Consider the following 13904-nt stretch of genomic DNA (forward strand, 5'->3'; position numbering starts at 1 on the left):
GAAGTACAGGAGTGAGGGGACCTGTTCCTCTTTTGTGACCTTCTTCAGGATATAGATTTGTCCTCACTCTCAGAGCCAGACACAGGGTCTTTTCTTGGTTTAAGTTTCTAAAGCAAAAACAGCAGCCTTCCTTCCTTTTCTTTTAAGGTCTAGTTGGAAAAGGTTCAACATACCTTGCATTTTTTGCTGAGTGGTCTGGATAAAGACAGTTGATGCAATCCTTATGAGGATCCTTGAAGTGAAGCCTCTTTTTTCCACTGGTCTTGCAGGTCCTGAAGAGACTCTTTTTCTCCTTGGTATAAGACACCAACTCATAAAGTACAGACATTTAGAAAGAAATCATAGAAATAACTGTGAAAAGGTATAACTGAGCAGAACACGGTGGAGACTCAGTAGCACGATGTGCGGTATTAAATCTGAAGGAATGGAGTTTATCACCGGAGTGTTCTAAAGTGAGCTGCAGCCTGATTGACAGAAACCTGTGTATGGTTTCTTTGTAAAACAGATTAGGACATGCTACAAAGTGAAGGCCACAGGGCCTTAATGCATTATGTTTAGCATTACATTGCTATAGTAAGGCACCGAGGTACTCTCATCTCGATGACTGGTAATGATTCAAGCATCATGAACCCATGGAAGAGTATTAACCATGTGCGACAGAGACGCTGTATAACTCGTATGTCTAGGAAAAATTAGGAATGATCTGGTGAATCAGTGTTTAATGCACCAAACTGCACAGGTTTTTAAATCTAAATTAATTTTGCCAGGAAAAATCTGCAGGTCAAGCATTTGTCACCACATGTTGTAACTACTCATGTCTGCACAAACTCCTGATTTCCCAGAATTGGAATTTTCCACTTAAATTTAATCATAATCAGGTCCTTAAAGTGTTTTGTTGCCTTCCCAGTCTAAAATAATTAGTAGAAGCGTGATTTCCAGTAATTTGATGGCCCCAGAGAAAATGGTCGACAGCGACTCAGGTGAAGGTCAGGTAGCATTTGTATTCCGACTAGTGCTGACACAAATCATTTTAACAGGTTTGCGGGAATTACTCAGAGATTCGAGTGATTCGATGCAACGCGCAATCACTAAAGGCCAAACCACCTCTAGCCACCCTGACTGTAATTGTATATATATCATAAACTATATCATTACATTTTCAATGTTTAAATGCAGCTTAATCAAGAATTCGCATTCCTAACAGTGATTATGTAAAACAAAAAAAAACTAGTTTTATTGTATGCAAATTTGGGAATCCAGAATTGGGGTCAGCTGTGTCTAAGGTGAAGCACAAAATGTTATGAGAGTTTGTCAAAATGACACATCGCAATAATTGTACTTGATTCAAGTTTAACTCAATTCGGTTCTCCCTGGTTTAGCCACTTCACTCAGTTTTTTTGTGAATGGTCTTGTTCTATAAAGATGATGCCCATCTCATAGAGTTGAAAGTGTAATTTAAACATACTTTATGAGGGCGTCATCTGAACTAATTATACGAATAATTGGGCATATATGACAGGTTACCAACTCGTGAAATAGGTATGGTACATGGCAAAAAAAAACATTTAACGGTGGCAAACAACACGATGGGGTGTTTGAGAGTGGTAAAAGAGCTTCATACTTCTCCCCCTTACTTCCTGTCTTTCAATTTTAAAGGAAAGTTTAATAAGCAGAACAACTGCAAGAATCTAAGGCCTACCAGGCTTGAACCAGGTCTCTCTGAGAAAAATAACCACACTCCCCTATCTAAATATTTCCTTGATAAATGTTTGCTTGGAATGGAAACTGTTTCACTTGCAGCCTGCAACAGATAGGCCACACGCCACACCTTCAGTCCTCAAAGGTCCCCTTCCCTGGGACCACCAAAGAGCTTTCAACGAGTTCTGGAACGGGGAGGGAGGTTGTATTAAAGATTGAGGGGTGATAATAGCACTGCCACAAAGACCCCAGGAGTCCCCAGCTGGGAGGATTCTCCAGTATGATGCTGGGGTTCCCAGGATCCTCTTCAAAATGCAGCCGTCTCCTTGCGAGGCAAGCTCTGCCTCCAGATCACTAATTCTTTATGTCCCTCCTACAGCATTTGCATCTGTGTATCTAATCTATATGCATATTTTTCACAACTCAATTAAAAATCCTTAAGCAACCAACATGTGCATATTTGGCAACAAGGGAAAACAATGTTGTGGTAATTGACTATTGTAGTTCACTATGCCTTCTGCAACACAGGAACTGATTGGTAATATCCACTACAATAAGTTTCACAAAGTCTGACACCATATTAGCAATCATTGGAGTACTTTATGAATGTAACAGAAACCAGATGGCCTCATTAAAAATATATAAATAAATATTGGGAATTTCATCCAACCTAGTAACTATTAAGGAAGTTAAGGCACTCTTGTCAACCAGATAAACATTTCATCAGAGCAATAAATGTATGTGGTAATTTTTAAATATTTAAGGTCAGGGTACTGTAAAAAACATGAGACTCTCATAGACTATCAAGAGTGTACACATGAGTGGACATTCTAAATAGAGCTGACGGGACATCTATGAAAGTTTGGCAAATGTCTCACGTGTGTCAGACTCAAAAAAGAAAAAAAAATGTAAAAATAATTTGGGATACACCCTGGGAATTACTGAATTTGAAACTAATTGAACCTCTTAATCCCAGAAGACTATGGGGGTCATTATGACCCCGGCGGTCAAAGCTAATATTGTGGTAGTACCGCCAACAGGCTGGCGGTACTTACCGCCACATTATGACATTGGAGGGTTGGCTGAAGCCAATCCGCCAATGTACCACTCCGACTGCCATGACGGTAGCAGCCGCCGGTCTGGAGATAGGCGGCCGCCATTGTGCAGCTGGCGGTATCATGACCCTGCCTACTGCCATGGTTTTTGTGGCATTCGTAATGCCACGAAAACCATGGTGGTAGGCCCTATCAGTGACAGGGAATTCTTTCCCTGTCACTGATAGGAGGCCCCCTCCTCCCAACACTTCCCAGACACCCCCCACCCTCCCCTACATCCACAGCCCCCATAAACACACACACACGGACACACACTCATCCACACATACATACACGCATGAATTAATTCATTCACGCACACATCCACACACACATCAGAACATACACACAGACACGCATTCACATTTCCATACATACACGCACTCACACACATTCATACACACACTCACACACATTCATACACAAATGCAAACAACACTAAACACACACTCACATTCATGCACGCACTCACACATACAACCCCACACCCACACACACACACACACAAAACTCCCCCCCCTGTCAGAAACCCAACTTACCTGAATCCAGGGTGTCTTCCGGTATGGGATGCTATGGGGCGTCGCTACCGCAAGCAGTGCCCGCCAGCAGAACACCGCCAGGCTGTATTATTTTTCAGAATATGGCTGGCAGCGATCTACTAGCGTGGCGCTGCTGGTGGTAGCAGCGCCACCTTACCGCCATCCACCAGTTTGGCCACAGACAGATTTCCGGCCTTCTTGTGGAAGATATCCGGCTGGGGTTATATTATGGCGGATGGATGGTAGCTGCCGCAACGGTCTTTTGGCGGCCGTCCCCACAGCAGAAGGCCGTTTTTACCGCTATTGTCATAATGGTGGCCTATATCTTGAAGAAAATGCTTCAAAGTGTCATACTGCCAATATCCTATACACAGCTACAGTCAGAATCTCATACTTCTTAACTAAATGGGTCTTTCATTTGGAGACTGCAATTAGCTCTTGGTTTTATGTATGTATGCATGTATGTATGTATGTATTTGGTATTTATAAAGCGTGTTCCGGCCGAAGCATCGAAGCCCTCAAAGGAATGGAGTAAATGACAGATCGCGACAAAGAAGGTAGAAACCTGGATTAACGCGGGGAAAGCCAAGTTTTAACTGTCTTTCTAAAGGCCAAGAACTTTTTTTCCTGCCTTAAAGTCTGAGGGAGTGAAATATAGATCAGATGCTTCAAAGCTGCTCTGGGTTTCTATGTGCAGGAGGAAACCCTTCTGCACTTTAAGAGGGATTCAAGATCTCATTGCAGGCGGGTGCAGTGAGTGACTTCACTCACCTGCAAGTAGTTGTTTGGGGCAGGGTTCACACCTCAAGAGGGTTTCTGTCTAGTGACCTGTGCTCTACCTTTTTGTGGAGCATTTTCAGAGTGCCTCCTAGGGGCATGTTTGCCTCTGCACCTGCGTCTGTAAATGGCGTGGGTGCAAAGACAAAGTGATTCTCTCATTTGCATGTGGAAACACACACATGCAAATGAGGGAACACCCTCTCACGATAGCGCTGGTGCTACATATGCACCAGTGCTATCAGTATGATCGAAGGGGCTGCACAAGCATCTGCGGCCCCCTTCTGTAATACCACAGTGTGTTATTGGCACACAAAGCTGGCATGTGCTGCCACTGCACCTTTGGGCACTTTCCAAAACACACCACTTAATCACCTCAGAACGAGGGAAAGGATGTTTGCTATTGAAAGCTAGCACTGCACATTGTGTCTGATCTGGTGATTATTAGGTCCACTGCATGGATCTGTGGTTGACCTCATAGACACAGGTTAAAATCCTGGTTGATCTATTCAGCATTACATCCTTCCAAAGTCAATAAAATGAGTGCCATTTTGTTGGTGAAAAATGAACACCTGTTTTATGACAATATCTAAAAAATAATCGTGATATCTTGTATTTCTCTACAATTGTAAAGTGAGTAATATTAACAGTTGCCCTAGAACAAACAACACATAAAACAATAACAGAATGGGACAATAATTTATAAACCCATTTTTCATGCTGCAACAAAGAGGACTGCAATATAAGGGAGCTTACCATATGTTCAGCTGGCCATGATGTGCTTTACAAATGCTGGAAAAGTAAACAAAAGGGAACAGTTAAAATAGATCACTCCCATATGATGGTACTTAGGTTCCACAAGGCCCTATTCACTATTTGCTTACCAGTGCAACACTCAAGCTAATATTATATTACTTTTTGCATAATAGCATTACACCTGTGGAATAGGAGACTGGATTAATGTGTATGACATTTCTAAAGAAGGTAAATATATGTGGTTACACAATTGGTGTTAGGTACACTTAGCAAAGGCAAACACATTTTCCAATAGAAAAAACACATATTTGTGCGCTGCAAAGTACATCTTAATTTCTTGTTTTTGAAGGGGATGATGTAACACAAGTCGCAAGCTTTTAACAAGCCTGTGGAGCGCAGTATATAGATTCACTGATATGAAACATAATAAGTGAAGAGAGAGACAGCAAAGCAAATGAACATACATATGTGACACAAACCGATGCATAGATCTAAGAATTAGACCAGCCTGACACGGAGACTATGAAACAGATTTATGACAGAAAAATGGATGGATGGATAGTTGGTTTTCATCACTGGGCTGATGTGTGGAAGAATTAATGTATAGATGGTTGACTGGATGAGTGGTTAAAATTGGAGGATGGTAGATTTCTTTGTGCATGCCCGAGTAGATAGATAGGTTGATGGCATGGGATGTGCTAAAATGAGCTATAGTATTCTTCCCTTTTTAGGCATGTGTTGGAGGCGGCATGTTCTGGTTGGCTGAGGCGAGTCTCTAGCCAGGCAGAACCTACCCAGGGTGGGTGATTACAATAACCTGCACTCACCCTTGGGTAGCTTGGAACAGAGTTAGGCTTATCACAGAGGCAATGTGTAAATCTTTGGCACAGCACAACCACACAAAAAGCAAACTGAGAGTCACAGACAAGACTTCAAGTGAGGTGTATGTAATAAAGTTTGTATTCAACCCACACATGAACTCACACCACATGAACATTGTGTAAATATGGGCATAAATCACATTCAGAAATATGACTAATATTACGAGGCCCAACAATGTTAGTGCGAAATCAGCAGTATGCACATGTGAGAAAAATATACTTTCCATGCCCGCACCCACATATAGTACTATCACATTGGCAGCAGGAGACCCACCCCAATTATATAAAAGAGTTGTAGGATGCATCCAGGTTCCCAACAATAGCAACAATGTATACATACAGTGAACTAATGCACTTTTGAAATAGCTGTGCGGCCTAGGTGCACCAGTAAACATCAATGTCAACAACAATAGTAAACAACGTACACAGCAATGGTGCAGTTAAATCAAGCCCAGACACTCACTCCCACACACTTGCTACACGACGCTACATGGTTCCATGGATGTCAGTTGCACATGCCTACATACACTTGCACACACTTGCTTCCAGTACCCTAATGCAGTGCTCTTACAACCAGCAGGTGAGGTGTAAATGAGTTCACAGACTCCTCTTGGAACCAAACCTTCTTCCACCTTCAACCAAATTCCTGCTCCCTAAAAGTTAGAAATGAAGCAACCCTTCCCCAGATACTAGGATGCTCGTGGCTGGTGGTTACACTTAGTCAAGATCCTAGGGCAAAGGTATGAGGGAAGAAGGAGAGAATGGCTGATTAGGTAACAGTCAGCCAATGGAGGTATGGTCCCCACTCAGGAAGTTCACTCAGGGGTCTCCACCTCAACCCTCCGGCGCAGACCTAGGCCTGCAATGCGCAGGGGGAGGGTAGCCTTGGGACACACTTTTCACAGTGGTGCCCAGCCAAGCCAAACACTCCACTTCAAAGATAGCTACCAATTTGGCACCTCCCAGGACAGGAGGCACCACGTCTGAGGTGTGATGACTTGGACTTCCCCAGGTGTTTCGGTTGCACATGAAGAGTTTTATCAAATTCCATGCCCTCCTGTTATGGGCACAAGGTGTGATGCGTAATGACCTGAGTTGCACCAGACACTTCTGAATGCAGACACAAAGTGCTCAATGCAGGGCTCTGTAGGAGGCTGGCCTGGTTTGTAGTGGGTACCAGAGGTGCTTACACCTTATACCCAGTCAAGTTATCCCTTATTAGTGAAATGTAGTCAGTGTCTAGAATTCAGGCTGTCTAGAGGTAGCTGTAGACAGAACAGCCAAGGCTGAATTAGGAGACATGCAAAGCTCTTGCAATAACACTGTAGTCACACAGTACTCACACACATGAAAGACAATACTCAGTGTTACCCAAAAAATTGTACTTTATTTCAGTGGCACAATGCCAAAAATACTTTGGAGGCTATACTCCCTTAGAGGTAAGTGAATTACACAATATATATACAAGTAACCAAAAACAGGTGAGTAAATAGTCGGAAAACAGTGCAAACAGTGAAAATCACAATAGAGTGGAATTGGCCTAGGGTGAACACAAGCCATACACTAAAATAGTGAAATGCGAAAGTCGGTTTCCCACCTAGGCAAGTGTAGTGTGTATAGGAGCATTGGGAGTGTAGGAAAACACCAAAGGTAAGTAAAATACCCCACCCGAGAGCCCAGGAAAGCAGGAGTAAAATACAGCAGATTTCCTAAAAAACACTAGAAGTCGTGATAGAAGATAATGCAAGAACCAGAAGAGACTGCAAGACATCAACAATGGATTCCTGGACCTGAAGACCTGTGGAAGAAGGGGACCAATTCCAAGAAGCACTTAAGAGTCCAGGGAGAAGAGGACCCTCTGCTAACCTGGATGAAGGTACAAAAATGGAACCACCGGTGAGAAGACAAAGTCAGTATTTAAACAAAGAAGACAGATGTGGGTTCCTGGTTGATGCAGAAGATGTCCCACGCCAGATGGATGAATGCAGTCTGGTTTGCATCGCTGTGTTCTGCCAACAAGCCTTGGTAAATGCATAGCTTGCTGTTAGCGGAAAATGGCACTGCCCGGGAACAGGAAGGGACCTGGAGGCCTCTAACGAGGATAGGGAGAAAGGGGGGTTTCTCAGCAACCCAGAGAGCCCTCAGAAGACCAGGCAGCGCACACAGGAGTCCCACAGCATGAGGATAAAGGAGGTGCAAATGAAGGCCCATGCAACACGACACAAAGGATTCCCACGCCACTGTAGAACAACTCAGGAAGCTGTGCGTCACAGGATGGAGTTCTGAGGACCTAAGCTGTGCTGTGCATGAGGAACTTCTTGGATGGTCGCACACAAGCCTTAGCAGCTGCAAGTCACGCAGTGCACAGGGGTACTGGCTTGCATGGGGAGGCAAGCTCTTACCTCCACCAAGTTTTGACAGCTGGACAGTGGGAGTGCCGGAGTCACTTTAGTCCACCACCTGTGTTGCCTGTCATCTGGAGAGGGGGTCCAAGCTACCAGTCATTGCTGCAGAGAGATGCCTGCTGAAGCAGGGAAGTGACTCCGTCACTCTACGGGATATTCCTTTGGTTCGTCTGGTGCAGGCTGAAGACAGGCAATCCTTGGACTATGCACAATCTGGAAACTGTTGCATTGCTGGCAGGAGCTGAAGTTGCAATGTTTCAGAAGTCCTTTTTGCTTCTTTGTTGTAGTTTTGTAGAGTTCCTGGAGCAGTCAGTGATTGATCTGTCGGTAGAAGATGAAGTAAAGGATGCAGAGCATTCCTGCTGGAGTCTTGCAATCCGAATCTGAAGAAACACCCAGAGGAGAGGCCCTAAATAGCCATGAGAGGGGGCTTGGTCACCTAACCAGGTAAGCACCTATCAGGAGGGGTCTCTGACATCACTTGCTGGCACTGGGCACTCAGGTGCTTCCAGAGTGCCCTATCACCTTGGAATCCAAGATAACAAAACCCAGGGACACTCTGGAGGAGCTCTGGGCACCACTCCTGGGGTGGTTATGGACAAGGGCGTGGATACTCCCATTTCCTTGGTCCAGTTTCGCGCCAGAGCAGGGAGTGGGGGTCCCTGAACCAGTGTAGACTGGAATATGCAAGGAGAGCACCATCTGTGCCCTTCAAAGCATTTCCAGAGGCTCTGGGAGGCTACCCCTTCCATGCCTGTAACACCTATTTGCAAAGGGAGGGGGTGTAACACCCTTCTTTTAAAGGAAATGCATTGTACTGCCTTTCTGGGATTGAGCTGCTCAAGCCCCAGCAGGGCAGAAGCCTGAATGTGAGGTGGCAGCAGCTGGGGCTGCAGTAAAAACCTTAGAAGACTGGGATGGCAGTACTGGGGGGCCATGATGGAGCCCCCAAAGTGCATGGAATTTGAGGACCAATACTAGAATCAGTATTGGGTTACAATTCCCAGTTGTTAGGCACCTTACATGGCCCTATTCGGAGTTACCATTGTGAAGCTACATATATGTATTGACCTATATGTAGTGCACACTTATAATGGCGTCCCCGCACTCAGGAAGTCCAGGCAAATGGGCCTGGATGACATGGGGGCACCTCTGCTAGTGCAGGGGTGCCCTCATACACAGGTACTATGCACCTAGCCATCAGGGTCTGAAGGTTAGACATACAGGTGACTTATAAGTGACCTGGTGCAGTGAAAATGGCTGTGAAATAGTGCTTATACTATTTCACCCAGGCTGCAATGGCAGTCCTGAAGAAATGTTTTTATGAGCTTCTTATGGAGGGCAAAAGAAATGCTGCAGCCCATAAGGATCTCTTGGAACCCCAACCCCCCTAGTGGATTGGGAGAGGACAGGGTGAGGTAAGTGGGGCTGGGACAGGGTTGGGGGTGGTTTTTAAGGATGGGGTGGATTAAGGGGTTGGGGTGGGTGGGGTTGTAAGCTGCTTTTTTAGGGGCAGTGTTGGGGGATTCAGGTAATTTTTATTTAGGGCTTAGGGTGGGGGCAGAGTAGTTTATATTTTAGAGGTTGGGGAAGGTTTAAAGAAGGGCAGGAGGATAGGAGAAAGGATCGGGAGAGGATGCAGTGAGGTAAGTGTAGTTGGCTTTAGTGCTTATCGGTGTAGTTTTTTTTAGGGCTGATAGTGGTTGGGGGTCAGGATAGTTTATTTTTTGAGGGCAGGGTGGGAAGGTGGGGTAGTTCATTTTTTGGAGTGGGGAAGGTTTGAGGAAGGGTGGGAGGAGGAAGGAGAGAAGAGGAGGAACGATAGGGAGAGGATGCAGTGAGGTAAGCAGGGTTGGGGCAGGGTTTGAGGGGTAGTTTTTAGCAGTAGGTGGATTTAGGGCTTAGAGAGGGTGGTGGGTCAGGGTAGTTTATTTGTTTGGGGTTGGAGTGTTGGGGGTCGGGTAGTTTATTTTTTAGGGCTTAGTTCAGAGCAGATTACTTATTACGGGTAGGGAAGGATTTAGGGCTTAGGGTGGGTGGTCGGTGTCAGGGTAGTTTAGTTATTAGGGGTAAGGGAAGGTTTTAGAACTAAGGGTGGATGGAGAGTGCTGGGGTAATTTCGTTTTAGAGGGGGATCAGGGTAGTTTTTATTTTTAGGGCTTAGGATGGGTGGGATCGGTGTAGTTTAGTTATTAAGGGTGGGAGAAGGTTTTAGGGCTTTGGGCAGGTGGGGTGTGTCAGAGTAGTTTAGTTTTTTGGGGCAGGGGTGGGGGGATGGGGTAGTTATTTTGCTTAGGGTGGGTGTGGGGTCAGGGTAGTTTAGTTAAAATGGGTGGGGAAGGTTTTAGGGCTCAGGGTGGGTGGGGGTGTCTGGGTAGTTTAGTTTTTAGGGGCAGGATAGGGGGTTGGAGTAGGTTTTTTTAGGGCTTAGGGAGGGTGGGGGTTTGGTGTAGTTTAGTTATTAAGGGTTGGGGAAGGTTTTAGGGCTCAGAGTGGGTGGCGGGTGGTGGGTGTCTGTTAGTTTACTTATTAGGGGTGGGGGTAGTTTTGGTCCTCAGGGCAGGTGGGGATTTGGGGCACCTTTTAGGTTAAAAGGGAGGATGTATCACAGAACCACACATCTTTTCCATGCATGCCTTTACCACGGATGCCTTTACAACAAATGTTGTTGTAAAAGCATTCTTAGTAAAGACATATGTGTTTACTAAGAATGCTTTTACTACAAAATTCATTGTAAAGGCATGCGTGGTAAAGGCATGCATGGAAAAGATGCGTTTGTGGTTCTGACTGTGTTATTTAAGACATGTGTGGTTCCGGCATGCATGGGTCTGTCATACAACCATCAAATAACATTTCAAACCAAACATAATCAAAACAAGTTAGTTATTGTGATATTCAGTCACATTTCCCTTTCCCTCCTCTTTCCACCTCCCCACCCCTATGCTCCACAATATGCAGAGGTTAAATTATGTTCTGGTAATTTTGCCCAAAACGTCACGGTTCTTAGGGTTGGGCCTCCTATGTATGCCTCTGGGCCTCCCAAGTAGGTGGGTGTGTGTCCCATTTCGGGCTCCCTGTCGTTGGTTTCTGGTTCCCTCATCTCTAGCCCCCTGCAGGCCATCCTCCCAACACCTTCTTGAATTTTTGTTTGCATGTCTTGAGGTTTATTTTAGCTTGCCGTGTGACTGATAGATAATGCATTATTGTGTCATTATATTTATATTGTTTTCCTCTACAATCTTCTGTTCCACCTCTGCCACCTGTTGTTGCAAAATAGTGAAGTTTTCTGGAAAGAGCCAATGATGGTCCAAATTTCATTGCTGATTTATTGGACTCTCTGAAAATGCAAGCATGCTTTTTGTCTATTTAGAATAAATAGATTATGTATATATGTGAGCTTAGGCTCGAACTGTGCATCTGTTATCCTAGTTATCAGTACATACTTTAGGATTAAGACAACCTCAGCATTTAGATTAGATAAGGAAGGTAATTTGGACGATGTCTCAGATGAGTGATTTAAAAAAGGATGCTCCCTCTGATTCTTTACCACCAATATTACAGCACAAAACAGTTTGCCAGCAAGAATTTTAGAATTGACAGACTCATTCTCTTATTTACGAGTTGAATTAGCACATTGGTGCTCCCTTTCTGCTGCCGAATAAGCAGACATGCCTGTAAAACTTTTTTCATGATTTTAATTGAGGCCAGCTTTACATAAAATCCACAGCAGTCATGGAATAGGACATCATTATTGCAGAGCTCAATAGATGAAGATTGCAAAGTCTACGTTTCAACATACAGCTAGACTTGAGGGAAAAAGATGCAAATGGAAAAATGTTTTTTGGTAATTGTGACTGAAGATTGTTTCTTCACACTGCCAAAGGTCAGACTCTGTGCTAAACATGAGGACACTGGCATAGGTGCAGACTTATTCCCACCCTGCTGTGCATAGACACATAAAAGATTGCTGCTGTGCCTTGATAAAGGCCAGGCCCTGTGATAAGTCTGAGAATGCTGCCATAAGTGGAGGTCTATATCAACCCCACTGTGCAAAGAAAATAATCTCTGGATTACATCTGCATGGAGGCATGTCCAAGGATCTACAGAAGAACCCATCCCTGCACGCAAAACCCTATCCAAATTAGGGCTGAGAAACAGGTCAGGACATGGGTGATTATGTTCTAGCCATTGATGTCACTGATGCTGTTCATGGTCAGATGATATGTGATGTAACCAATGTTGCCCATGAAATGGTTAATGATGTCATCTGTGACATATGTGAGGCCATTAGCAGAAAAGTGAGGCATGTTTTGATTGGGTTGCTACTCACAACTGTTGAATTTCAGTAGATTTTAGAGTAAAATTTGAAAGTTTGTAATGGTTTTTAACAATTTATTTTCAATTGTTGAGGTATGTAACCCTTAACTATCTTTTCAAAATGTTTGGCTCAATGTTTGTGTATGCACCGAAAAAAAAAAAAACTGCACACAATCTTCCTAGACAAGCAGCTCAGCATTAATGAATGCAAATATTTACAAGGCAAGGTTCATGCTGGAGGGTGACCTCAGGCACATCTATTCTGCTGGATATGGTGTCTGCTCTATGGGGTTGCTCTTCAGGTGAACAGAGTGGACAGCACCTTCCGAACCAGGTTTTGAATGGGTCACAAACATGCATTGAATATACTAATGATTGCTGCACTGTGTCAGTTGCCTTGTTATATTTTTACCTTGGTGGGTGTTAAATAACATGTTTATATTATATGTGTAGTTTATATTTGGTGCGTATGATTTGCATAAACCAAAACTATAATTTATAGTATTGATTATGTTGCTATAGTAGATATATAAAAGGGGTCTTTCTTGGGTGTTATCAAATTGTAATTCCATGTAATGGCTTATTTGTTGCACTGCTTAACAGTCACTTGTAAGGGCGACTCAACAAGCACTGGGATTCTTTTTTCACTGCAATCGGTATCTGTATCACCTCGTAAGTGACCCAAGAATGATTGTATAGGCTACATTCTTTAGGAGCAGAGTTTGAAACTGTTCCTTTCAACATTCACAAACTGCATGCACAAATGCTCAACCTGTTGGAATTCTTTAAAATCCTGTGTGAAAAATTGACATAAATGAAACTTCATCCCCTATTTTTAAATGAGCCTCTGCTTCCCTTCTGCCTTCTACCTACCTCCCCTGTATATAAATCACTCTAAATCTTATGCCAATCCATATTAGGCTCTTTGGAAACTATAACTATATTCATTCCAGCAAGCAATTTCTTACATAGCCCCATCTCATCAATGTAAATAACGTACCCCAAAGCAACTGGAGTGAATACATTGAATGAGTATTAGACTTGGCATCTTTGGCATGGTCTCCCCTTACTTTTTGCCTCTGCTTCCCAGGGTGCTTTTGTGTGCTGGACTCTGTCTTTGCTGTTTTGTTTGCTCTGGACACTTTAACCCTGCTGACCAGTGCTAAAGTGTGAATGTTCCCTGTATAAATTCTATATGTAAGTTGATTTACTAGTAAGTCCCTAGTAAAGTGCACTAGAGGTGCCCGGGGCCTGTAAATCAGATGCTCCTAGTGGGCCTGCAGCACTTGTTGTGCCACCCATATTAGTAGCCCTGTAAACATGTCTCAGACCTGCCACTGTAGTGTCTGTGTGTGCAGTTTAAACAACAAATTTGACTTGGCAAGTGTACCCACTTGTCAGACTTATCTAAACCTTCCACTTTTATACATGTAAGGC

General features: G+C 43.9%; 1 protein-coding gene across 1 annotated transcript in view; it reads right to left on the reverse strand.

Annotated features, from left to right (window-relative positions):
- The window catches only part of MYL3 (myosin light chain 3), a 185604-nt gene that overhangs the window by 10712 nt on the left and 160988 nt on the right, over positions 1 to 13904 (reverse strand). Inside the window, exon 6 of the mRNA XM_069210955.1 lies at positions 4865 to 4900. Within this exon, the coding sequence (XP_069067056.1) occupies positions 4872 to 4900 (29 nt within the window). The 3' untranslated portion in view covers positions 4865 to 4871. The remainder of the gene's footprint in view (positions 1 to 4864; positions 4901 to 13904) is intronic.

Source organism: Pleurodeles waltl, chromosome 10 (assembly GCF_031143425.1).
Source record: "Pleurodeles waltl isolate 20211129_DDA chromosome 10, aPleWal1.hap1.20221129, whole genome shotgun sequence".
Classification (NCBI taxonomy): domain Eukaryota; kingdom Metazoa; phylum Chordata; class Amphibia; order Caudata; family Salamandridae; genus Pleurodeles; species Pleurodeles waltl.